This window comes from Falco rusticolus, chromosome 7 (genome assembly GCF_015220075.1).
Source record: "Falco rusticolus isolate bFalRus1 chromosome 7, bFalRus1.pri, whole genome shotgun sequence".
NCBI classification, from domain to species: domain Eukaryota; kingdom Metazoa; phylum Chordata; class Aves; order Falconiformes; family Falconidae; genus Falco; species Falco rusticolus.
The window spans coordinates 19,288,361-19,316,144 of NC_051193.1; the positions used below are offsets into that span (position 1 = coordinate 19,288,361).

The 27,784-nt window shown below is 41.1% G+C and overlaps 1 protein-coding gene across 2 annotated transcripts in view; it reads right to left on the bottom strand.

Moving 5' to 3' along the window:
* MYO1E (myosin IE) overlaps nt 1-27,784 on the bottom strand; it is a 92,687-nt gene that overhangs the window by 48,928 nt on the left and 15,975 nt on the right. The window contains exons 2-4 of one of the 2 annotated variants that reach the window (XM_037395290.1): nt 10,048-10,191; nt 7,273-7,362; nt 6,260-6,354 (exon numbers count right to left, since the gene is read on the bottom strand). In XM_037395290.1, the coding sequence (XP_037251187.1) occupies nt 6,260-6,354; nt 7,273-7,362; nt 10,048-10,191 (329 nt within the window). Of the gene's footprint in view, nt 1-51; nt 3,765-6,259; nt 6,355-7,272; nt 7,363-10,047; nt 10,192-27,784 lie in introns of those variants that run through there. The other variant, XM_037395291.1, reaches the window with a different exon arrangement.

Below are 27,784 nucleotides of genomic sequence, written 5' to 3' on the forward strand. Positions count from 1 at the left end.
GTCTTCTCCTGACTGCAGTTTTACAGGGAATTTGAAAAGGTGGAAAAGTACTTTTTGATCATCTCATCTCTGAAGTGCGGACCATGATTTTCACGATTCAGAGTCATCTTCTCCTAAGCAGCAAAAAGAAAGCCCATATTATTGGTATCTACTACATCCACTGGACAGAGGGAGTTTGCAGGATGGTAAACTGTATTTATAAGTTCAAATCAGCAATAGTTCAATAATTAAAATAACATTTCTTCAACATCTGCTCATCCTGTTGTAAAACAACACAGACAAATCAATCGGAACCAAATCGTACTCTTGAGTTTACATATACAGTCGTCAGCTGAATGCAGAGGAGGATCTGGAGCCAACACTGAATAAATTTGATCAGGTATTATTTACCACACAGTAAAAATGTAACAGATTTCTGCAACATTTTCTCTGATGCACACATTATCCTTCTCCTCTTTGCTCAGATTAAGCGTGGCTTATATTCCTCATTCCGTAGTGTCTGCCACGGGAATTGACCTGGAGGAATATGGTTCCATTTTATTGTTAGTCTCTGCTCCGATATAAGTGGTCCTTCATACTAAATTAATTTGGCCAAAAGACTGCCTTTCAGTTTGCTGTAGATCTATGCATGCATGCACTTTTTTCATTTTTATGCTTTTATTGATCAGAGGCCAGTAAATTGCTCCAATTATACTACAATAAAACAGGATGATGCATTATTGATGAACCCAAGTAACGTCATCCGATGGGATGGCACCTTGCCCCCCCTAAAGCTCAGGTAGTCAGCTCTAAGAGGGAAACCGCGGCATTCCTGCCAAGTGGCTCCCATACAGGAGCTTTTTCACATACATCCTACTGCTCTGCTGCTATTAGAACTATTTTAAGAAGATGTAAGAATCATTTTCTAGCTTGGTACTTTTAAGTACATTGAAAGATGGAGGGGTTTAAGGGTTGAAAGAATGATTGTAATGGCTTAAAGTAGGTGGATTGTGGTACTGACAGTTTTCTCAGAGACTTCTCTTACTAAAAATAGAAACGTTATACAGCCTCAATCACTAACAAAAAAAGATAATGCTCTGAAAGATGTATTGTTTCTTCTAGCATTATTTGGTACTCTAGAAGTGGCATTTTGTTCAGCAAAGTCAATTAGCGCTTAGCTGAAGTCAGAATAAGACTACAAATGCAGAGGGAAAATTTTTTGCTCCTTCCTTCCCAGGTGCAATATAATCAATGATTAGAGCAGAAAAGCAAGATCCAAAACATAGCCTCACCCCTCCTCTCTAAAATTGATTTTCTGAATGATATTTTATGCAGTATTCCTGGCTGTAGAACAATACAATACTTCATCACCAGGACAATGTAGAAATTTTAATAACAAATGTTTATGAAGAACTCCTGGACCTGCCAGTAAAGAACATTGCACATGTAAAACATTCTGATGCTTTTAGATAAGCTTTCTGGTTTGTTTACGTAGAAAATTTACTTTCTCTAATTATGTTCAGAGAAAACTCAGTAGCATAACTTCGGTGAAATATTTCTCCCTTCTGAATCAGAGCTTTTACCTAACTCCTTCCTGCATTAGGCTTATGCTTCTACCACTTCCCCATTAAAATTCAGCTGCATTTCCAATTAGATTCTGTACAGATGTTTTAGAACGATCAGTCATTTGAGTCTTCTGGAAAGCTGAGATACAGAAGCTGACTGAAATCTCATATTAAATTTTGAACTTAATAGACTTAAGATAAACATGAGCTGTTCACTAAAAACAGGGGTGGTGGTAAATGGGCTTCCCTTAATGTATATTTGTAGTATTTAAGTTATAAAAGATAAGTCTTTCCAGGTATGCAGTCATCATGCATGGCTTTACTGTACACAAAGGCTGCCACATGGATGTAAAATGTAAACTAAAATTACAGACAAGAGGGACTGAAAAACTGCTCTAAAACAACTGCAACATCTCCCGGCAGAGATCACTGGAAGAATGGGAAAATAAAGTCCTCAACTTTATAGAAAGGTAAAAACCTTAAGAATGCTCCGAAGAAACACATTTATTGCTACGTAATATAAAAATACTAATCATTACCTCCCCTCTCTAAATTAAAGGACAGTGACGGTCCAGAAGGAATTACAAGCTGCAACAGACAAGCCTTCGTAATTAAAATCTTGATGGGACAACTCCCTGTTGGTAGCTTGGAAGAGCCGCCGTTCCAGGCGAGGAAGGAGGCGACAGGCTGCTGCAGCAGCCGTTTATAAGCTTGGTTCAACAGAGGCTTCAATTAAATATCACGCCTCAGTAACACCTAAGCTTAATGAGAACTCCAACTCCAGCGTAACTACGTTGCTCATACGCGTAAGCTCTGCAATCCTGCCCGCTGGAAGGAGGGCAGGCGGCGGGGTGCTGCTCCCTCCTCGCACCCGCGCTCAGCACCCGCAGAATCCAGCCACCCGTACCCTCCCCGTTTGCGCTGGGAACAGCCCTCCCAAATAGCTCGTGGCTCCTCAGCTGTAATTAACACATGTGTACATGTCATTTTCTTAACACATATGCATCTATGCTGCAACTACTCCGCTAATGAAACAGGCTTCCCCGTCCCTGCAGAAGTTGTTTGGTAACAGTTTTATTTCTTTTTAAATTATTATCCCAGAAAAGATTATTCTTGGTTGCTATCTATTGAGCCTTTCAGAGAACTGTATTTTCTTTTGGATCTGCTTTCCTTGTTTGTTCACTGAGTTTTTGAAGAGGATAAGCTTTTTCTATTGGTGTCTAAATGCATTATTTGGAATTCTGGAATTCAACGTTACAGCAAAAGGGCGTGTGATCCTCACACAGACACACAGAGGGTCCTGACTACAGCAGGACACCGCAGGACCTTCCTTCGCCTGCTGGAAGGGCATGTCTCATCTCCTTAAGAACACATGTCCCCTCTCAGGTCCGGAGGCAGATGCCACAGTTGCCCAAACCAGGTGCTGCAGAAGACAGAGGTGTGCACCAGCCCCTGCCCCACCAGCCTGTGTCTCCACTCCTCAGACTCCACATGCACCAGACGTAGCCTTTTTAATCTGACGGCGAACCAGTGCAGTCTACACCATATTTCTTACCTTCCTTCTTTGCAGACCTTTCTTTAGGGGGGAAATCTGCCATCTTGAGGGGGGCAAAGAAGGTAAAACCTGGGTTTGGTTTTGTACTACCTTGCTCTGCTCCACCAGGGCTCTTCAGTGAAGTCACTCCAAATCCAAACTAGTTGTGAAGCAGAGAAGCAAACAGGCACCTCATAATAACCACATTATTATCACCACTCATTTTCCACAGGGCAAATTTTTATGGAAAAAACTAGGGTTCACTGAAATGCAGAGGTTCATTTGGAATTGCTTAGGTTCAGCAGACTTCTGTGGAACTGATGACAGACAGACCTATATCTCAATTTATTGAGGATCGCCAATTTAGGGGCAGAAATGGCAAAGTCCTTGGCAGCTGTTAGGTGAAACTGATGGATGGTGTGCTTGTTAGACATGAAGCTAGCTAGAACATTCATTTCACTCAAGAGCTGCAGCATCTTGAGACCATCATCTAGTCTGCCAGCAAATTCAGTGCCTTCTCGTCTATGAAATAAAACATAGGGAAACAAACTCCAAACTTCAAGAAACTTCATTCTGAAGCCAGCTCCAGTCATTAGAAATAGCAATGATACTGAAATCAGAAAATACAGGCTGTGTCTAAACAGTTAAAAAGGAAATGTGTTCAAAAGGATTAAAATACCAACCAAACAAAACCAATTTTGTGAATACTGGAGTTACTTCATAAAATAATTTATAAGTGTCCCCCCCCCAAAAAATCAAATACCATCATGAAAACTACCTGTAAGTCTAGTCTGCAGTTTTTACAGTGTTTGTAACAAGAATAATCATGGGAAAAATACATGTGTAAAAAGGAAGAGGAATTCTCTGAAATGTCCCTGGCAAACACAATTTTTCTTGTTTCGGGTTTGCAGTAGATTTCAATTATCTCCAGCAGATTTTGAATAGGTTGTGCACACGCTGAGAGAAAACACACTGCACATACACGATGCAGATACTCTGAAGAGCACCTTGTCTATCATTCAAGCACAAGAATTCACAAGAATGAATCATTCACAAGAATGTGGATTTACACATTTATCATTCACAAGAATGTGAATTTAAACCTGTAAGTCTGCATCTCCGATCTGCATCTCGGCTCTCTGAAAACATGACCCTTGCAATCATTGCACTTTGGGGCATTATCAATGGATCAAAACTGGTTTTAATTATAGTTTACCACCGTTTAAAGTTTTTCTCTATAAATTTAGCTACACTGAAACATCCCAGGCTCTGGGATGTTACTTTGTTCAAAAAGCAAAATAAATCCCCATTTTACCCATTCCTAATGGGTCTGAGTTTGACTAAATGGGACTAGTAACTTCAGCATGGCAACAGGCACTGGGTTTCCAAAAAGGAGGATTTTTGCCCAGGGAACAGTTCAGATATACACCAAGCTGCAGCCGGGGGCTGCAGAACAGGGAGGTCCTCCCAGGGGTACAGCTCAGCAGCAAACTGCTAACGCCTGGGTGACCTTCCTACATGCAAAATCCAGGGGTCCCACCTACCTACACACACCTTGCTGACACCGAGAGGGACACACCTATGCACTTTCCCACCGCAGCACCTCCCCAGGAAAGCTCCGCCTGGAGGACTTCCAGGCACAGATTCAAAGAAACAAAACAGTGAATGCAACTTTCCAACAATTATTCCTCACAAGCTTTCAGGACAGCTCATCAGTGAGATATGTTGCTATGAAATCTGTTTTCACACTGCATCATTCAGCAGGGTACAGGAACAGGCACACATGGAGCACCTCCACAGGCAAGACCCGCACACTAAGCCCAGTTCTTTATAACAATCCTGTGGCAACAACAAATTCGTTAAGTGGCTGGTGCAAGGGCATTTAAGCTTAAGCATTAGTGACCACCCACCATTTCCTGGCGGGTTCCAGTCTAAGGGATTGAGCCCACCGAGTTATAAGGCATCTGACAGGATCATTGCAGGGCACACAGCCACCCCAGGGAAAAGAACAGAGGGGCCTCCCCCAGACAAAGAAAACACTGTCTTGAAATCTCCCTTTTGTTAAATTCAACAGCAGTTAAATTCATAGTGCTGCCTCTCAGCATGTTCCACAGAGAAATGATGGAAAGCTTAAGAAAAGCTGTTATTAATAAAACAATGTAAGTTTCCCTTCAAATCATTTTTTCTTCTGCTCCTCCTTCTTTTCCCTAGCTCTTGAGAAACACTCGTAGTCCAGTGAAATGCTTTTGATCACACACACCTTCATTAAAAAAAAAAAAGTCTGAGCTCACATTCCCAATGTATGCATTTATCAATTTATAAATTACATACACCTACTACTGAAGGTCTAATATTTTCTTCCCATATCCCAACGGATTCCGCTGCACAGCCCCTGTGATGCACGCACCCCACTGTGGAGACCACTGCCGCAGGTACAGTTCCAGGTGAGCTACAGTGAACCCTTAGAATTTTCTATGGAAGAAGGAAAGTCAGAAGAGGTACCGTTTACCAGCTCCAGCACCCTGCGGTTCCTGCTCTCTGTGCACCTCCTTTGGTCACACATCATCTATAAACCCCCAGGTGAGGGCAAAGCTACCTCTAGACCCAAATCTCACTTTGATTGTGACTTAAGTAATGCCTGTCATTTAAAAAGTTCAGGAATAATTCTTCAGTGAATTGCCTCAGCCAAATAACGGAAATAGATTAACAGTGAAGACAAAATTAATTTTCCAGTATCTCTCCTCTCCTGCTTCTGACCGAACGCAAGCAAAACTCGAAAAGGAACAAAAGTACATTTCTTTTTAACAGGGGAAAGAAAAGAAACAGCACAAAAGCAGAGCATGGTAAACGCAGTCAATGTGAGAACGTTGGATTTAACGGTATCTGCGGCTGCTGTAGTTGTTAATCCACCTCCCTCGTGGAGTCATTTAAGCTCCTGCAGTTTTGGTATTGGGCATGAAGCTAGCTATGTGAAAAAGAGATTTCGTGTGGTTAAGCTATCATCAGGATAACAAGAGAGAGAGCAGGAAAGTACTTAGCTATCCTAAAAAACCCCAAAATGTTCAGTGGTCATGGACAAAGAATATTTTTATTCATACAATAAAAAGTAATTTTTTTGCTTCTTGAAGTTAAAACACCAAAAGAAGATGATAAAATATTATTTTACAGATCTTTTTCTTACCTAATAATAACACACTGATTTTCTCTGTCAATAATCATGTTTCTGTACATGCTGTCTGCAAGAGCGTAAATATGTGGTGGGTTTTCATATTGTGCCTGGGAGGGGGAATAGAGAATAATTTTTCAACACAGCATTAAACAATGCAGAATGAGCAATATAAATTTTTATTTAAATTGGAAGGATTATTTTCCTGGAAAAACAATTCCAAATTCCACTTTCTACTGAATTTTCCCCAGGAATTTTTTTGTTCATTTAATAAAAACAAACTGAAGTCTCTGGGTTTTGTTACTGATCTTTCTCTCATCCATAATTTTCTCCTGAACTATCATAAACACCCTGTTCTAAAAACGGTCTGTGCTTGAAATATATTACTTGTCCAAGAGAAACTCACATAATTTAAGCCTATCCCACCAGTGGTCATATGCTAACAATAAACTACCTAAACCACTGCCCAGCGCCTGGTGCTGTACGTCTCATTTTCCTCCACTGAGTCCATTCAAAACGAACAGCTTCCCAAACCCATGGACGTGCCCAACTCGAGCAGAGCAGAAAATGGAATTTTAAGTCCCTAATGTTCCCGTGCTGACTCACTCCTCAAGCTGTATTTTCAAAAGTGGTATCTGATTTTGGCATCTCAGACTTTTTGGTTGTTCTTGCCCCGTTTCAGAGTTCTCAGATGCTAACCTCCAACCCCCTAATGGCTATTCTGTATCATGCAGCACACTTGAGGCATACAATAGCATAGAACCCACCTTTGCAGGAGGAGGGATGTGTCCCGGAGGAACCCTGGATTACAGTTAATCAATACAAGTATTTTCATATGGCAATTCCACATGAAATCCAGGGAATTCAATTTGAAGACTCAATATATGCTAATGGATATCGGCCTAGTTCTCCCAGATCGGTACAACGCTACCAAAACCCAGAAACAAATGCTTCCAAGAGTTTAACTGTGTAGAATAATATTTGCATGTCCCTGAACACTGCAATACATTTCAGACTGCTTTACTTACTGCTCCTTGGTACATTTCAATTTCTTTTTCCCCAAAATACGGCATTTGCTTGAAAGGATTCACAGAGATTAATACAGAGCCAATATATGTCTGTAATCGAAAGAAGTTAAGGTAACTATAGTTTCAAGAAGTATTATCTTAACCCTAGTGACTGCCACTTAACTTTTCCATCTATTACACAGCTTCAAATAATAGTAAAAAAACCCCACAGCTTACAACAATTCTTAATAAAAATGAAAGTAGCAGGCTTACAAGAAAATAAATACATCATTCAATGGGATACTTTCATATTATCAAAATATTTATTTCAGGACAAGCTAAGTATAGAAACGTGTATTAGCGGCCCAAACATGACACATCTTTAATAAAAATACAGAGAGGAAACGGCATATTTGAACTGGTTTACTCCTTTGTAACGGAGGTCATATTATCAGTATTAGAAAAGATTGTTTTGACCTTTGTAAAGTATAGTGACACACTGTGATCTCACCAAGATAGTGCTGAGCATGCACAGGCGGATGGAACAGCCACTACTGAGTTAAACTGGACAATTACTCAGCTGCGTGTACTAGCGGGGGAGCTAAGGGAATTCGGTAATTCAGTATGTGGTGTCACTTTATGAGTGTAACTATTAACAGCCCCAGGAGCCTTACCTGCAGGCTGCCTTGTAAGAGACACTCAGTTTCAAGTTATTATTAGTCCCAGAAAAGCTTTTTTGCAACATTGTGCATGTCAGTATTTCACCATTCTGCGTCCTGATGCACATGTACCTACATTTACAGAATACTTTAGAAACCTCTGGAATGATAATTGCAGTATACAGATATGAAGCAACTGATACTCCTTTACAGGCAGGACTGGTGCACTGAGCTGGGAGTTAGCAGTGCGCCCACATCAATGAAACCAAAACGTTGTACTGCAGGTTTCATTTAACTGTCTGGAATTGTTCACAGGCAAACTTCCTATCTAAGCTTTCCATACAAAAGTAGGAAAATTAACAATTTATCCCACTGGATTATCCAGCGTTAAGAATCTCCTATTGTAGTGCCACAGCACAAAATGGGAACATGTTAGAGAAGCAGTGTAACTCAGTGAACATAATTCCTGTATTCACAATTTGCAATGCTTTATTCATAATTTTTTAAATTTAATTCAAAGAAGAGTGACAACATCTGGGTCTTGAATATAACAGACCAAGCATTCACTGTGTCACTATAAACAGCCAAAGTTAGTTTTCTGTTGGTAAACAATACCAGCATTTTCTGGGACGATTCGGTAATCTCTATGGGACGTAGCATACAGGAATGTTCATTCATGGGTGGACATACAAACAATTGGAAGATTCAAGAGTTTTAGAATCCATTTTAGAATGAAAAGCCTTTGCAGAACTGCAAAAGCAGTCTTTTCTCCCTACACAAAGGAATTATAATGCTTTAAAAGAAGATGCTGATCTTTCATGTGACCACAAGTCCCCTTGGAAAACATACTTGTTCCTGCTTTCAGTAGAAAGACCATCTCCATGTTAAATCTCACCAGAAAAAAAAAGTATAAAACCATTTCTTCAGCATAGAGCATTGAAGACTTTGTGAATGTACCGCACGGAGGATGCGGCATTCCACAGGGAGAAAAGCACTCGTGTTACAAACAGAAGAGCCCTATGGTTTGCCTCAGTACTATAGTTTGACAAATATTGTGCAACCTTATCATGCTTCTACAATGCAAATTTAATAATTATGTGGTATTTTATCAAACAGAGGATCCAAACCCACATGAACACACATATTAAAAACTTCTGCAATTGGGGATGGAAATGTCAGGATAACTGCAACATTAATTTTCCTCTATCAGTCCTTGCTTAATGAGCCACTACTTAGCTCCTAACCATCTGAATATAAGGAAATAGCCAGGAGATACTATATTTCCTTCCCTTTCTGCTAAAAAAAAGTTAAACTCTTCAAGGAAACTATTCTCCAGATACAACTAGGAAGTATGAAACCAGGCTACAGCAGAAGAAGAAACAGTATCACTTTCTGGTATATAATCATACTGACTAGTGTTTACCAATCTCATTATTGCAGCTCGTGGTACATTGTGAAAGCTAAAAATGAAACAGTGACTATTCTTATCTCAAGGAATTCCTTTCATATAATTTTTTTAAAAAAGAATTAAAAAAACCCAGATGTTTGGTGCTGAAATCTGGTTTTCTTGTTAGGTTATATGTTGAGGTATTTAAATCTTTCATGTTTTCATTAATCATAGGAGAAAAAAAAATTAAAGTGTGAGCAGTGTAGATTTACAGATGTTCACGTGTTTCCACCAGTCCACGATCCACAGTATTAACAATTCCAGAATAAGTTGTAAATGGATCTATGTCACAGAAGAAATGTTATTTTGAAAGCATTAGAATCTGGGAGGTATTAGAAGACAACTCAGTATCAAGACACGTATATACACCTTAAACCTATTAATTCTTGCTCTTAGAATCAGAATTACTGCAGTAGCTTCAGCGGTCAGGTATAAAGAAAGATAGGGAGCTACAGGCCTATCTTCAACAATGCCAAGAATAATTCCAAATATCAAAAAGAATACCTTAAAATCATTTTTCAGATCTTAATTTCAACACTTACAATTAACTCAGCTTATAAAGCATTTTGTGTAATCTTGGGTGAACTGTCTTTGAGTAAGCTGCTCGAATAGAACATATACATATGATTAGTTTCACAATGGCTCAGCAAATCCACAGGGCCCCACTAAAAACAACACTGTAAAGGATACAAAAATATAATCATCCATGTATCGCTTCTTTAGGTTCTCTACGATGGAATCCTCTGTGATTTTCGAAAGAAGGACCATATCATCCACTCCGCTGTGCTTGACATTGTGGCTCTGCCAGTGATACCTGTAGTGTCCTTTGCTGCCCTGCAGGAAAGCACAAGAAGCATCAAAAAGGTTACCATGTTTCTCATTAGCATTAAGTAACTGAAAACCATCTATTCAAATTCCAACTTCCCAAATATTTTTCTTTCACTTAATTCTATTCCTTGACCCAGGCATTACATAAAAGCACACACAAATGACACCAACTGCCTTGCCTCTGAACTATTAAAGAATTGCACTGCCCTCAAAAATTAGAAGGTAATTCCATGAGGTTTTGTGAATCTCTGCACACAGAAGGGATTTCAGATGGCAGACATTTCTAAATCTAGCAGGAAGAAAGCAATTATTCCAACTGAGATGCAGTTATTGAAAGCTAAGGATGTAAAAATTACACTCCTACAGTGCAACTATTAGTAGCGAGAATAATTACCACCACCACCGTGGATTCTCCATCCTTTACAGACTTGTAAGTCAAGCCTGCACATATGCTGTTATTCAAATGGAAGCTGTGAGCCTGATGCACCAAGTACTCAGCAACGTTCTGCAGATTACCTTACCCAGCTTATCAGCTGCACGTCTTCACAGTCCCTTTTGATCCGTTAGTCACCATGCTTAACTGACATCTAAATAGATATCCTCTCCCCACACACAGAGACTACTATTTCAGGATGCTACTGAAAACTTGTGACATTTCAAGCTGTACCACTTGAAATCAAAATCTGGTTTTTTTCCAGCTGATGTGAACAGTAGTTAGGTTCCATGCACACACCCACAAACAAATTCAAATCCAGTCTAGATCAATGTTATTAATTCAGTTATACATCTGCTTTCCAAACCCAAACCTATTTTCTGTAGCCTGGCAGATAATGCTAACAGAGTTCTGCCCTCTTGCCTTTTTATACTGCAATTTTTGTGTATGCAATACTGAAATTAGTGATGCTGGAAGTGACACATTTTACACTGAGAAGATACCAAATGTGCTGTCAAAAGATGTGGCCAACAAAATGGCAGTTCCGTTTATTCCCCTCATTTTTTAATACCACAATTTCAAACAATGTGATTTAACTACACTGCTCTCACATACGTTACGGAGTCAAGTCATATCCATCAGAATACAAGCCATTTATTATTATAAAATATTTTGCAAAATAAAATAATGCGTAATTTTACAGATAAATTAAGAAAATTTAGGTACTCTGAACACTTTGGCTGCACCCAGGTATTTTGAAATGGGACATTAGCCATTTATAGAGCCGCAGCTTCTGTGTGTACACACTTCTGCACCAGCAAATGATGTATGCAACTGCACCAACACGAAAGTGCAGCTGCCAAATTGTTGCCTCGTGTAAATAGTCAAGGACTTGTGCCAACACCAGGCACAGGAGTGGGAACTACAAATGGACTCAGGGGAGCACAAAGTTCTTATTTCAAGCTGGGTTGGCTAGAAGTGTTCATTAAACTAGTCTCAGACTATGTTTTTCCACACACTTTACCACATCTATTGGGGGAAAACCCAAGAAAAACTACTGAAGACACAGATTTCATGCACGGTGCATATAAGCAAATGGAGTCAAGCCTGTACTTCAGCCTCATCTCAACTTGACTGACATAAAAACCAAGGACCAACTGGATTTTTACCTCAAGTTAAATTAACTTGCACTAAACCCAGAATTATTTTAATACTGCACATAACTCTTAAGCTTTATGCATGTTTTCTAGTAAGTCTCCAGCCACTGCTACCACTGATGCAGCTCCATCACTGCTTAACAACACTGAACAACAGCGGCAAACTCAAATTAAAAGAATGCTTTTGAATATAGTGCAGCAGAGGTAAGTATGTCTGAAAACACACAATCTCAGCAATTTTCTTGAACATCCACAACCTTACATGAGCTTCAATGAAATAATAAACTAGCTTAGTTCACATGAACCTTGTCATTTTTATATATTTGCACAACAGAAGCAGTCATCTGGAAGTGCTAAGAAAATGAAGGGACCAATTAATATTTGGAAACTGTTATAAAGCATATGACTGAAAAAAGAATCAGTTGAAGGTCAGGTTACTGGAGAAAACAGAAGTCCAACAGAGAAGCATAATTTCCTTCAGTGTACTCATCAGCTGTTTGTGAAATTACACTTGGAAAAAGGAACTGACCAGATGGACAAAAAGGTACAGTATCAAAATAAATACAGAGAGTTACATTTTTCACAAAGCTATACAGAATGTAGTTCAGTATCAGATAACAGAGTAAGCTAGAGAAAACGTGTAAGAAATAAGAGTAGAGAAACAATCAGGCTTCCCATGGGAACCTATGGCATTAGACCCAGTAAATTCAATGAGAAGAGGACAAAGCTCACAAAGCCACAGGATATAGGGGAAATGTGCGCACAGTTTGCAAAACAGCAGGCTTTATAAAAGTTGTTGACTGTGATTAAGCCACGGGCACTACCCAGGCCAGAGGTTCTTCCCTGGAAGCAATGCAGACCGGCACACAAGCAGGAGGAGCGGTGCCAGGAAGGCTCCCGGCTCCAAGGGCAGCTCTGCCCAGCACTTACACACTGCTGTAACGTACGTCTGTAACCAAACTGAGTGCTACAGCATCACATACCGTCACACGGGAAACGATGCACAGAGGTTTAATAAAAAGGCAACAGCCTCAATCCAAGAAAGCAATAGCATGGAAGACAGGTGAGAGAGGCAGCAATAAGTAGGTCACACTAATAATGCATTGCATTTTAAATGGCAGTTTCTACCAGTAGTTTGGAACTACGTAAAAGCACAGCCTTATGTGCAAATACACAGAGAAGCAGCAAATCATCACCAGATTACTGTCAGACTTCTCCCTAGGATCTAGAAATAAGCCCAAGCTTTAGCAGTGCCTTACTGCATACTTGTAGTTAAGCTTTGCTCTCCCTTCTCCAGGAACCTAGCACCAGCAGGATGGCCACGCACAGTGGCTAGCACCTTCCTGCTCTGTGCAACAAAAGAGGGAGCCTGCTTCTACACGACACAGGACACCACCTACCCTCAAGTCCTTGCTCTTCCAAACACGAGTGATGAATGCAGAGTCTAACCTGACTCTATCAACTTCAATCACTTCCAACTGGTACTATGCCCAACTAACAGTTAACTGGGTTCTATATAGTTCTGAAATAAATAATAATAATAAAAAAATCTACCTGTCATAAATCATCTGAAAAAACTCCATTTTTTTCAGCAGTTTTAAAGGCAACTCTTCTTACTTCTCCAGGCTGCATACTTCCTAAAAGTCAAGGATATGTACTTAAAAATTCCAATGCTCTTCAATAGCCCACACTGCAAACACTAATGATGTGTTCTTATCGCGTGTTTCTTGAGAATTTAACCTTTATTTTAGCTAGAGCTTTCGACCATCCACAAAAAAACGCAGTACTCTAATCTGGAGACAATTTACACCTGAGCTAGTTACCTGGTGTCCACCTTAACCTGCAGCTGCTTTGCAGGGAGGGCTCAGACGAAGCACTCAGGTGCTCGCTGTCCTCTGTTGCCCTTCACACAACGTGCTGACCTGCTCCAGGGATGGGTCAGGTCTCCAGGGACGGGTCAGGTCTCCTGGGACTGAGCAGGAACCTCCGAGCCGGCAGAGCGAGGGCTGGCAGCGATGCCCCACATCAGCACTAGCCACAGCCAGGGCTCAGTAGCTGGAGCAGAGCTGGCCTGTGGCATGGCCGGATCCGGGCACATGGCGAGGCTGAGAGCCTGCAGGCCACCCCTGCGGGTCAGATGTCACCAAACAGCACCTTGGCTTCCCTTAGGCTTCCTCAGTGAAAGACGTGACCTAACCCTACGAGAAATAAGCAGATTAAAGTCTTTGTGTCAGCACTAACAATGCCTAAGCAGCTGAAAAAAAAGATGAGCTTGGCAGATTAGGAAAAGCACAAACCCAACAAGAACACATCAGCAGCCTGCTAAAAGCCACAGAAGTGGAAACAGGAGTGTTGAACAAGGTGGCTGCCAGGCCTCCCCCAGGCTCTGCCTGGGCTGCAAACCCAGCAGCGGGCGAAGGAAGCTGGAATTAAAGGCGTGTGCTGCATTGCTGTCAGCTGTTATTATTCATCCAGTTGCTGTTTTAGGCTCAAAATCAGATCGGCTTTGCACTGACAAGTACAATATTTATGAGTCACAAGATGACCCGGGGAGCTAGGAGCCTACTGCTCGCGAGCCGTACTGCCTTGGCAGCACGGAGCCCAGGCAGCACCGTCCCCTCCACCTCATCCTCCGCAGCATCACAACAATTGAGACTCTACAGAACCTAAAAAATTAATTCCACTCTCCCTTTGTACATCTCCCTTAACACCCACTCATTACCAGATTAAGAGAATTGCTACATGAATACCGAGAGGGGACATAAAATACTTTCTGTGTACTAAATACAGTCTATACTTTCTGTATTACTTTCGGTAGGATACAGTTAAGGCCCATTATTGTTTTGTTTGGAATGAATAATAAATATTGATGAGACATTTATTTACAGAACATTTTCTTTTGCTGCCCTCCACCCTGTGTTACAATAGCAACTGCTACTTTCTTATACTTGCCTTTATTGTTTGTGTATTTTTACATTATCCTAAGCAACACATATTTGATGTGGCTATAAAAAGACTGAGTCATGCTGTGTCACAACAGGGTTTTCTTTTAACTGGGAAAAAAAGCAAAATATTTTTGTATTTCAAGATGTTTAAAAATAGTACCTCTAAAAATAAAGCACTAGAAACAAGGGATCAGAAGAGACTGTATATTCTGTCCCTGAGAAAGAGCCTTGTTTCTCTCCATCAGAACTCTGTCTAAACTACAACAACCTACTACATACCATAAATAATCATTCTTGAGTCCCACAAAAGAGGAAAACTGCCATCCTGAATCTCTGACAGTTTTTTCCAGTAGCAGCACCGATCCTCCATCACCGTGCAGAAGGGATTCTCAGCCTCCAAGAGGGAGAGAGCGTGTCCAATGATCACAAGCACAACCTTTTTTTTTCCCCTTTTCAGCTATGATAGAGTAATATTCCATAAAACCCTTGTCATTTTGGAGGCATGTGTCTGTCTACTCAAGAGTAGTATTATGAATACAATACCAAATGATATGCAGCCATCACCTTAACCAAAGATGTCACAAAACCGAAAAAGCTGCACACCATTTACCTGACATCAATGCTCCTACCAACGAAGGCGTATCACTAGTCTCATACATGCATAATTCATACCAGGTTTTCCATCTAACAAGAAAGGAAAAAAAAGAAACAACTTTCTTGCAATGATATCCATCAAAATAGCAAACTTTTATAATCCACTTACAGGAATCCTTCACATATTTCTGTAAAGTGAAAGATACTGCAGAAATATACAGAACATACAGAACATGAATTTTGGTCCTCAACTCACATAATCAAAACTGAGAAGCCACAGAAGACAAAAATGCTTCTAAATAGTGCCTCTATAACTAATATTAAAAAAAAATAATGAAGATATTAGCAGCAAAGATGTGACCATATTTCAGAAAAGGAAGACAGCAGAAACAGTTAGACAGACAAAGATAAAAGGCAAATTATTTAAATTTAACATGAGGGAAATATTAAGGCAGACAAAAAGCAGTGCTGGAAGTTTTGAGGAAATAGCAAAGCAAAAATATTGAGCATCCAGCAGCAGGACAGATGTTTTATACAGAGACCTAAAAATACCAAAACTTTATTAAGGAATGGAAACTATTAGCAGGTTAATATCCAAAAAGAACCACAGCTAGGGAAATGAGACACTGAGGAAAAGATTTCTGGGGGGAAAAGGCATCAGTTCTCCCTGTTTGCTCTCAGACAGGGGTGGATTCAGCCCAGCATGACTAGGAAGCCCGTCCCCAGAGCTGGCCACAGGCTGTGGGAGACTCCAGCTGCCAGCCACCGGGCTGTGTGCCCACCAGCTCCCCAGCACCCCCCGGCAGCTCCCCAGCACCCCAACTCTGGACACCAGCCCTGGCCCTGCCCCCACCTCCACACAGCCACCGGCAGCAGGGGACAAGGCAGAAGTGGAGCCTGCTCACCTGAATAGCAAATGCACGCTCGTAACTCAACACGAGTTACAGGAACGTGAGATGTTACTGCCCATAGGCATTATGCTTATTTTCAGGAGTCGGGAAAACATCAGCGTTCTTGCGAGATAAGTAACAGATCACTGCCAAAATAAAAGTTACTTCAGTTGGACTGTCAGGATCGCATACTGCATTAGTATTGCCTTTCACTTAATGTTTTTTAAAAGGCACAACTACTAGACAGAACAAAACAGGGATGGGAATAAGCCTAAGAGCAGATCACGCTAACATGCCTAAGTTTTTGACACAACTCACAGAGACAGCGGGCAGATACCAGAAAATGTTTAATGAACTGTACGTTGATGTTTGCTTACCCCACAGCTTTTTTGGTGGCTGTGGTCTAATGTTCCAAACCATAATGTTCTCAAGGAAACGCAATACTGTTAACTACTTAATACAGCTGACTTGCTCTTCTCATTAACTGCCTTACTTGACTTCCTAAGCAGCCTCCAGAGCTGTTCCCAGTTTGAGTTGCTCCTCGTGGCACGGGTAGCAAAATTTCCTGTGACTGTGGTGGATTAAGGATAGGCCTTGCAATAGCAACATTTAGCTGATGAGTCGATATATACATACACACACACCCCATTTCAATCGTTTCACTGAGCAGTGTCCATGCACAATAACTCTTGATCTTTAAATTGTATATACAGTTTGCACCTGTATATACTTACTGTGCAAATCAAGGAAATGCAAAAGAAAAATTACAAAAAACAAGTTGCATCTTAGCTGTATCAGACCTTAATGTATCATGAAGCACTTTTATCTGTCACTCTTCTCTGTTAAAAAACAGGTGTCAAAGGGGTTTGTGCAAACACACATCCTACATGTAATACTACAAAATACTGTACATTTTAACCCAAATTTCCTAGCACAAATCCATATAGTATTAAAATCCATTTTGGCACCTGTACAATATAGAGCATACATGTGTATGTGAACCTTTTCTTCTCTGCTTCACTGTCATTACAAAAAAAAAAAGGATGGGTGCTGGTTCCTCCTCCTGGTACCTCCCTAGAAAAGAGATGCTCTGAGGTTATTTGCATTCCACCTCCCCCAAAATGCTGCACAGAAACTGGGATCTCTGAGGCCAGCGATCACAAGCCCTTCCACAGCTGCAGTGCCCCCAAAGTCTCCTCCACCTTCACCTCCACCTCCACCCCTTCTGGAACAAGAACTACCACCCCCCAATTATTTGTTTTGTTTGGTTGTTTTTTTTAAAACAACAGAAGATAATTTGTCTATGATTAATTTATTCTGAGCTTTCCTCTGTGAGTCACGTTTACAAAAAATATTACTATGGTTTTTAATTGAAATACGTAGTTTGAAAACTCAAATCAGTTCATTCAGACAAAATACTGCTGCCTCTCCAATAGCATCAGACTGGAAATATTTTTTCCTTGGTCATCCTGAACCTAAATAAGAAACTGAAGTCAAGCGGGAGCTTACCATCTGGCTTCCAGAGAGGAGCCTCAGCCCAGCGTGCTCAGAAGCTGCGCATCACCCAGCGTCTCGCATACGTGCTGCCAGAAGGCAGCATTCCGATGCTGTGCGCTACGCGCTACGTTGGTGCCAGACGGAGGTTTTGGAGAAAGTAAAACCAGTGGCATATGACAAAAATGCCATCCCAGCCACGTCCTGTTCTAGCTGACGTCAGCGCTCGCTTCCCTGCCCCGTCTCCCAGCTTCTGGCTCTCGGGCTTCAGCACCAACCACGCTTGCAGGCCACAGTGAGCCCGGTGGGCCCCTGCCCGCTAGTCACTGCTCTCCTTGCACACCAACAGCAGTTGCAGGCCCTTCTTCCTTTCCCCCCTTCCACTGACCCTTCTGTTCCATGGTAAAACGGAGCCGTTTGTTTCCTCACCAGGCTGACGCTGCCAAGACACGAACCTGAGAGTTTAAGGCCAAACTCTGCTCCCAGCAGTACCCCCGGCTCTGCGACAGAGGGTTTTATTGCAAAATGACTTCTCTGTGCAGTCTGACCACCCCCAGAGCCTCCTGTGACCCTTTTGCGACAGTCCAAGGCTGGTTTTCCTCCCTGTCAGCAGGCTACGGGGCACTGACTGCGGCTCGCCAAGCCCGCTGGTGAATGAGGTTAACGGCCGGTTAGCCAGCCGCCACGTGTCGCCTCCCCGTGTCATACCACTCCCTCTTCCACAGACACAGAGGTCTCACCGAGAGGATGGCTACAGCACGTCCTCAGGTCTAACCGCTGGGCCTACAAGCGCGGGTTGGCAGCAGAACCAGCAGATAACCGCTGCCACCCCCTCCCTGGGGCGCCTGAGGACCTGCCTTCGCTAACTCACCTATGCACACAAAACTGCCGCGGGGCTGGGGGGAGAGCAGCAGCCTGAAATGGAACGATATCATTTTTCCTTATTATCTACACAAGGGGACCAAATACTTGTTGTTACACCTTCTGGAGGACCTGGTCTCTGGACTGGTTTTCATGCTACCTGTTCCTTCTGTCATGGCTTCCCTTTCTGTAGGCGCACGGTCCTCCCACAAAGATTACCGGATTCAGGTAAGAAAAGAATTATTTTTCTAGAAGAAAAATAATTATTTTAACCAGGTTTTGCTTCTTTTTATTTAGGCAGACTAGAAAATAAAGAAGATGGCAATATTTCTGATTTACTTAGCATTTAAATTGATAAGTCAACAAGGCAACACAGAAGGATGAAAGGATAAATCAATACATTTTTGCAAGTATTAAAGATGTAGAATAGAATTTCAAGGGAATAAAACTGCTCCTTTTAAAACACCATTTAGTTACTACTCCATTGTAACCCAAGAGTATCACATGCAACAAATCCACTCCGTCTGCATCTACCGCATCGATTTCCAATGACATCACCAGCACTTTCAAACGACCAAAAATATCTCAGTCCCAACAACCAATGTTTATATAATCAGTTCAATGTTTTAATTATGAGGAAGGTAATATTCTCTAAAAAGAAAATACTTACAGTTTTTATTTTTAGTTACACACCAGTAAACTGTGACTTAACTTTGAAAAACATGCTCAGTAGCAACACTGCCAGTAATCACGAAGCATGACAGAGAGGAGATGCCAAACTACTACAGCTTTGAATCTTTCCTCGAATTTAATACAGAACTTTGTTCATGGTAATGTTATTCTCTTGTAAAATATTTACTTTTCAGCAGCTAATTCCATTGAAATAACATTGCCAACGGAAACTTTCACACAATAAAATGACAGTAAGTGTCTTAAATAGTATACTGTACCGCACGGAAACATTATTTGGATTAAGCTATGTGCTTACCAGTAAGACTTTTGCTTTGATTTTTCATTAAGATCGTAATATATTTCTACACACATTAACACACTAGATATGTTAAACTTGGATCGTAACCTATTTTCCCAGACTGCTATGGATTTCAAGTTCTTTTTTTTTTTTCTTTCTATTCTACATCAGTACACATACAAGATTGTATTTTTAATGGAAAAAGCAGACCCAAATCATTGGAAAAGCTTAATGAAATCAGAATAATCAAAATCCAGTAATTTCTTTTTAATCTGCAGTCTGCTGCCTTTAGAAGATGAAGAAAGAAAAAACTTTCTGTGGCCTGGTTAATTAATAGCGAAGTATTTCATGCAAAACCTCCTGAGCAGCCGATAATGTGGGAGCCAGGGAGGACCCCCAGCTGCAAGCCAGGGTGGACAGTGGCCGGGACAGAGCCTGGCCCCCCTGGGGGCCACAGCCCGGCAGCTGCCCACTGCGGCATCCCATCACGGCCAGAGCCCCCACCGCTCCTCAGCTGGGGCCGGCCACAGGTCACCTATATTTTGCCAAAATAACTGGCCCAGGGGAGGAAATGTGCATGGTGAACAATCCCAGATGTCAGCAAATAACAATTTATGGCAGCTTCTACAACCCTGCAAGGGTCTTCAACCACTTAGCTCCTACTGGTACCCATCCTGGTTTTAAGACCATGCCCAGTGTGTGTCCTAGAGAAGGATCAACTGGAACTGCAGTGTAGCAACTTCAGGTTTGGGATTTTTTTATCCTTTTTACACATTCTAAAATTTTACATCAATAGGCCTTTTGTAAGGTTCTTGGTCACTGAACTCTGATCCACAAACACCATTTTTTTTAACTGTCTGAACAGTCCAGTAAAGAAGAGCTTTAAAAATAGTTTTAATACAGTCTACCAATGTGATGCACTAACAAGCACTGGTAATAATAATCAGTATTATATTCTACACATGAAACTACATTATTTTCTTCTCAATAAATTATTGAATAACAACAGGGTTTTTGGGTGCATTTGTCCTCATCACATCAGCTGCTAGTGGATTATGTTGTAAAGAATACAACAGGCTAGGCAGATTATAGAAATTGGCATGGACCTTGTTTTATTACTGTTGTTTTTAACCAAGAATATCAAACAAGATGTTTTTATTTCAACAGCTTCATCTACTTGAGTAAAACTATGTAGCAGTTGTACAAAAATTGGAAGATTGATTTATAAAATAAGCACATTAGCTAAACCATCCCCCTGAAACACATCTGAATTTAAAATAATTTTGAAATACTACAGTTGATTCTCTTTTGGTTACAATTTTTTTTTCTTCCTTTTAGGCATAAATACAGCCATTTTTTGAACTTATTTACAAACTAAAGGGACTATAAACTTTTTTTTTGAGTGGAGATTGTCATGCAGTCACATGCCTGTGGCAGTTAAGGCTAAAGCAAAACACACTCTATTACAATAGGCATGATGAAACAGCAAAAGCTGCAACACAGCAGATAACTGTGGCCAAGATTGGGTTTTCAACACTATGTACCAAAAAGCACCTTTGTGCTGACACCACAAAACTTCTTTAGTGTAAAGCCCTGCTTCGAGTTATAACACTTAACTGCTCAGACACCAAAAATAAAGCATGCAGACCACTGCTCATTTCTTAACAGGGGCACTGGAACAGTCATCGATTTCCAATTAACCTATTTTCGAGGTATTTGCTTTGATCTTCCCAACTGTTACAACTGGGACCTGCCCTCCTGTATGCATAGTGTTGTCGCAACTGGGATGAGCAGGGCAGTGCAATGTTGTACCAGGGTGGTGCTCTGCGATAAAGAGCCCATTTGCCAAAGTCCTGCTTGCAGAATTTTAAGAATAAGAATTTTAATTTATACTGCTAGGTCTGTCTGAGATTTTGCCTATTAGGTGGCTTCAAGAATTAGAACCTTCACATTGGATTACAGTGGGCATCGTGTGCAGATGTAGATGGAGCTCAGGTGACTTGATTCCTATACAGGTCACTGTACCAGGGGAGACCCATGCAAGGAGAGCCCTAGGAACCACAGTCCTGCATTGGGAGGTGGGATACAAAGTGAAGAGCTGAAAAGCTTTTATTGCTCACTCAGGGAGAAGCAGGAATGCTCCCCCCACACCAGCATCCCCACGTCACATGAGCTGTCAGCACTTCTCACAGGTGACAGCAGCTGGAGGAGCAGTCTGGGGGGCCAGGAGGAGCTCCAGGGTGGGGGTGGCTCCACTGTAAAAAATTGCTTTCTCTGTTTATTTTAACTTCACAGAGTGCTGAGTAAACAAGAGCAGGAGCTGTAGGCCTACAGCAGCTTGTTTACCTGGGCAGTACTGACACAGAGCAATGGGGGAAAGGCACAGGGAGTGGCGGTGCTCACCTACAGCACCGCCGACACCTGGGTGGCAAGGTGCATGTGGCTCAACGCACAAGTGCCTTTATCAGCTCTCACGTCATGCTATTCATGCAAGAAATCAGATTTGACTTCAGACACTGGTAGACAAAATAAAGGTTTAACCAATGTATCAAATATTCTAACTCTTTAAAAGAATGCAAACTTAATATTTATTTCAGTTCATGCAGATACAAGTGCTTCCTTGTTTAATTATTACATAAATACAAATAAGAATTCCTTTCAGCATTCCACCTCGGGAATTAGTTACACACCTTTCCAACGGACCAAATCTGCCAGTTCACATCAGCTCCGTAAAAGCTGCTATTAACCAAAAAGCAACAGGAAGCAAGATCTGGGGAAGAGCAGCATGCATGGTGCCCGCCAAGCCTCACGCGCCGTGTGGAGACGCAGAGGGATGCTGCTCCACTGCCTCAGCCGTACAGAGTCATCTCTGGCCGGACCTGCCAAGTGCCTACTACCTGCTCCCAGCATGAGGGCTGAGATGGCTACACAGCTCAGGAGCACGTCCTTTCCAGGGCTCACAGGACCCCCCATTACAAAGCACACGCCCCTGCCAGTCCCACAGCCCGATTCCTCTCCTCACCCTGCAGCAAGGATGTCAAGACCCAAATACACAAAACTTTGCAGACCGCTCCTGGTTTTCAGTTACACAGGTAAGGACCTAACCGAAACACCCAGGGGCAAAGAGATCTTTCTTCTGCAAAGGACAAGCAGACAGCAGGAAAAGTCTAAGCTACCCAAAGACACAGAAGTGGGAACCTAGTGACGGGATAACGAAAGTGCTGAACAGCCAGGGGATGGCTTCACGCACATGTTCACCCACCCTTTGCCAGGGTTTGATTTTAAGCAATAATTACACTATGCCAGGGCAAGCACGTCCCACTGAGTGCCGATAACAGATGTGCTCATAACCAGATTATCCTCCATATGCACATTATGAATGTACTTAATATTTGCCATTCCACTAATTTTCTAGAACAGTTTTCATTATTCAGTCCAGGGCAGCTTTGAAATGTCATTAAAAAAACAAGCATGTAATATTTTGGTGTATAAAATAACTGGCTTATTTTCATTTAATGAATATGTTAGTTTTATTTCGCTGGCTTTTATTACAGTCTCTTCCTAGTCAGTATGATGAGTGTTATTCTTTGAACATTTTTTCTGAATACCCAGCCTGCTTAGATTTCATAAGGCTATGGTATCTTCTTCCTGTCAGATCCCATGCTTCAAATTATTTACTGTAATTTGTAACAAGCATGTATCCTGGTTCTGTGACTTCCGTATTTCCATAATTCATAAGTCACCCAAAAAAATAAAATTAACATTTAATATACATGATCTGCACTGGCTAAGTAACTCACTGCATTCTGCCAATGAAGCTGATGCCCCAAAAAAGCTGAAGCACAGAAATGCATTAGAAATATGAAGAGTTCATTCTGCTCTAGTGGAACATCATGGTTATTAGTTACACACCATTTAATGTAACTTTCAACAGCAGCAGACCAGTGCTTTATGGCTATTATGTAGGCTGGACCAATGCACATACATGAGCCCTGCATTAACTATGGGCAGAAGTTCATTTAATACATAAAGTTATAGCTCCTATTAATCTACGAAAGACAGTTTTTAGCACAAACAGCTATTCCCCTCCCCCTTATTTTTTAATATGTTGGAATGTTTAATGTTAATATCTAGCATTTGAGTTAGTACTGCAGCAAGAAAGCTAACTGAAAACTAGTTTAGACATCTAGCTATCTTTGTAACTATAGGCTTTTACCAATATGTGAACAAGTAAGTTCATTTGCAAACTAGAATTCTTCATACACTTGCTATGAGAAACTGGTGCTATCAGGATACGCAATACATTCAGTCTCACAGAAACTGTATTGGCATAATTACAGTTTGAGCAGAGACGCCAGCCACAGAAGTTCTGAATGCACTCCAGTAGGCTTAAATTGCTGCTGTTTCACAAAACCCACGACTATCACTGATTTTGCAGAATTATGCAAAAGACCAAACCTAACTGTCTGTTATACCTTGTAATTCAGTATCAGCATCATAAATATACATAGGTTTCAATCTATTTCTGTTAAAGGGAAACCAAGTGACAAGCTAAATATCAGCTTTAAAGAAAAACTGCTGCATACCACTGCAGGTAAGATACCTTAGATTTATTTAAAACAATCTCTGTAGTGGCGCAGCGTGATGCCACATTTTCTTTCCCCTTCATCAATTTTTCATTTCTGCATTCGACCCTGGCTTCCTGTCAGAAAATCAGCAACATTTTCTGTTGAAGACACCTCATTTAACTAAAGGTCTCTTCCATTTGAACACTTAAGTACATTGAAAGGATGCAAAGTAACCAAAAAATGAAGCCAAATCCAAGTAGTTGCTTCTCTCCCCCCTAAACTGTATCGATGCAAATCTACATTCAGCATGATTTTATATTCTATGTAGGTTGCCTTCATCACCATCATTGGTATCCCTGTCAACTCATAGATCTCATTTAAGTCTTCAAAGACTTTCTCTGTTAGATAACTGTAAAGACAATTAATCCAGCTACTTGTTTATATTCTTTAGCAGTAAAACAGTTTGGCACCTTATCTCCAAAACGGAAGGCTAGCTAGCTTTTAGCATCTTAAGCAAAATGCTAAACTTCATAATGTAAACTCAGCACAGGTGAAATTCAATCTAAATCACAAGGTTTCAAAATTTGGGGGGATGGAGGAGGGTGCCATGGAAAAAATACCTGAAGTCTCAGATATTAGACGTGGCTGAAGACTTTGGCTTGCAGGGCTTCAACACAAAACCACATTAAACTTACACGCTGGTGATATGTACCTCACTTTCAATGTCTGGGCTCTTTCAAACTCTGAGCTCCAAGTCAAACTCACAAACTAAAAATAAATAAATAAATTAAAATGTAAAATAAAGCCAGCCGAATGCCTTTTCATCTAAGCATAGCGTCCTGACTCAGAAAAGACAGCTGTTCGGCAAATACTGTTTCTTTCCCTCCACCCATGAACTCCCTGCATGCAAAACCAGATGCTCAGGTGATCCATGTCCTTTAACTTCTGGCTGCTGCAATTCATTACACTGTTGCAGCCCTTGGAGGCAGCTTTAGCTTTTTCTATGCTCCATATTAAGCCAAGGTTTGTGATCTTTTAAAAATAAAGTTCTGGCTCAAAACCCAACTTGCACTCAAGTAGCTTTCCTCTAAGCTTACCTGTCAGCTTGCTAAGCAGCACATTCCTTACGACCCCATCAGGGCCACAGAAGCAGCTGAAGGTCTTTCGACCATGTCATAAATGCTGCCTTTGTCTTGCTGAAAACAAATACAATGCAAAGCGGTGGGCTAAAAACGTGACGCAAATGCAATACCAGTACCGACACCTGTACCAGGTCAGCGAAGAGTGTCTTCTGCCACACACCCCTCAGCCGTGCACCATCACCACGCACGAGGCACGCAGAAGCACAGACACTGTGAACAGGTGCCCCACTGGAGTCCAGCTTGGTGTTACTTCCAATTACTCTGCACAGGGCTGTCATGAACTTTGACAAACCTTTCCAATATATTTCTCCTTCCACACCAGTTTCTTTGCCTTTCTCACACCTGACCTAGAAACACTGAGGCACCTGTAAGTTCAACTGAGAACCAGAAGAGGAAAAAAAAAAAAATAGTGTCAGGAGCAATACTCATAACGAACTTGTTAAGAAATATTGACACTCTTTTACAGACTTCCCTGGAGTAAGGTTCGACATGCTGTACTGGGTAACTCTAAACCTGCAGGTCCATTTTCAGGGCTCTCACTGCCATTGCTGGAATGGACAAAAAGCTTTACTCCATTTTCATACTCTCTGAGATGAATCTCTAGTTGTGCTACCACACAGCTGCCTGGTTTTGTCCTGTTTTCCCATGAGCAATAGTCATTCCTGTCCCAGCTGGCCTCTGGTGTCTGAAGCAGCAGATACCCACAGCTCAGCTGGCTCCTGAGTACATTCAGAAGAGGCAGCTCCAAGCCCTGGCCAAGCAGCAAGCCAGACTTTCAACCTTCTGCTACTTCGGAAAGATAGACGTGTGCAGCAACAAAAACACTGCCACCATCTGCAGGCCACAGCTAGTGTCCTTTCTTTACTAGGGCGTATTTGGTGCTTTCCCTGTATTTCATGACAATGCCACTATATGAGATTCTTAGATGACCAAGTCAATGCCACAGACTTTTGGAGCACTGACCTACAATGTCTGAATACATGTGAAGATGCCATGGCACTGATGCAGCGTGCTTCCACATTTATCAGACTATTTCATAAACACCTATTTTCTTCCTCTGAAAAAAATTCAGATATGAATTTACAGGCAAGTTCTTCAAGCAATTTCAGGTGAGATTTTTTTTTCCTCTACATAATCCCAGAGAATTCTTTGTGACCAGTGTCAGTTACCAGATTTGATAATTATTTACAGAGAGAACTAAGCTATTCTTGATACTTCCATGAACCACCACCCTAGCACAGTCTGGAGAAGTCAGTGCTCAGAAATCCTTAGGGCAGACATCACTTTAACCTCTATAAATAACCCTAAGGACACACTCCCGACACAGCTCATTTTGTAGTCAAGCTGTTTGTACTTGGCCATAGCATCCACACAAACATAAACCCAAAGAAAACGGCCCTTGCAAAAAAGAAAAAGTCAAGCTGGAAAGAAAGTGTGTCGAAACATTTTTACATGGAATTTAAAAAAATAATCCAGAAGCAGAAAATATTTGGAGCCTTCATAATGCAATGCTGAGACCAGCACAGTCTTTACATAAACACAGCTAAGATTTTGCCAAGATAGTAGTGTCTAAACCTTGTTATTTACCAGAGGATAACTGTGAATAAAAGAACGTGGTAAAGTCTTTCTTTAATCAGTTGGTTGAGGTGGTTTGGTGCCATAAACAATGTCTAAACAAAGTTAAGCATGAATTATTCAACACCTAAAATACTGAAACTCATTGAGGCTTTCAAAAACAAAATTCTTCTAATTATGGACACATAATTAAAAAAAGAACAAAGAACCATGAGATACCCAGGTATGTGTAATAACTATTCTGCCAGGTTTATTTATGCCTAATTAGGTTTTGTTGAAAGAAAGCCATCCACCACTGCTTCTGCAGAAAGTATCTAGGCCAGTTATCAATGTTTGTCCCTGCAGGACTGTAACGAAAGCCAATTCTGAGGGAGCCTATTGATTTTTACAGATTTTTTTTTTAAAATAAAAATAAAATAAAGGAAGAGAAGATGCTAACCTCAAATTTTCCTCATCTGCACATTTCAGATTTTGGAAGACTAGCTGAAACCTTAAGTTACAGATTCCATCTAATCTGCTACACTGAAATGCAGGACACGTTTCATTGCTTAAGGAATCAGAGCTAACACCCTCCAAGGTAACCTTTCACAAACACACACACAAAAGAGTATCAACAAAACTAAGTCCAGTAAGACCAAACCCAACAAGACCAGAGTAACTCATTACACAAACAATTTAGGTTTTTAACAAGCAAGGTATAAAGGCTGCCAGTAACCGAACAAATCTGCAAGTCTTTACTATTTTGCTATCAAGAACAAGGTTTTTAGTATTTCAGACTTACTTCATTGTTAATGTGTCCAGTTAACAGAAGCTATTAGAATCACCTATGTTAATTAAGGAAAGCCTCAGGGTTTTTTCTTTAGATTTTTCAAAATAAAAAAAAAAGAAACACAGTAGAAACTGTTCTTTAGTAAAATTTGTCAATTGTTTAATATAAGCAATACAAAATGCCTCTCATAGGTTGTATTGC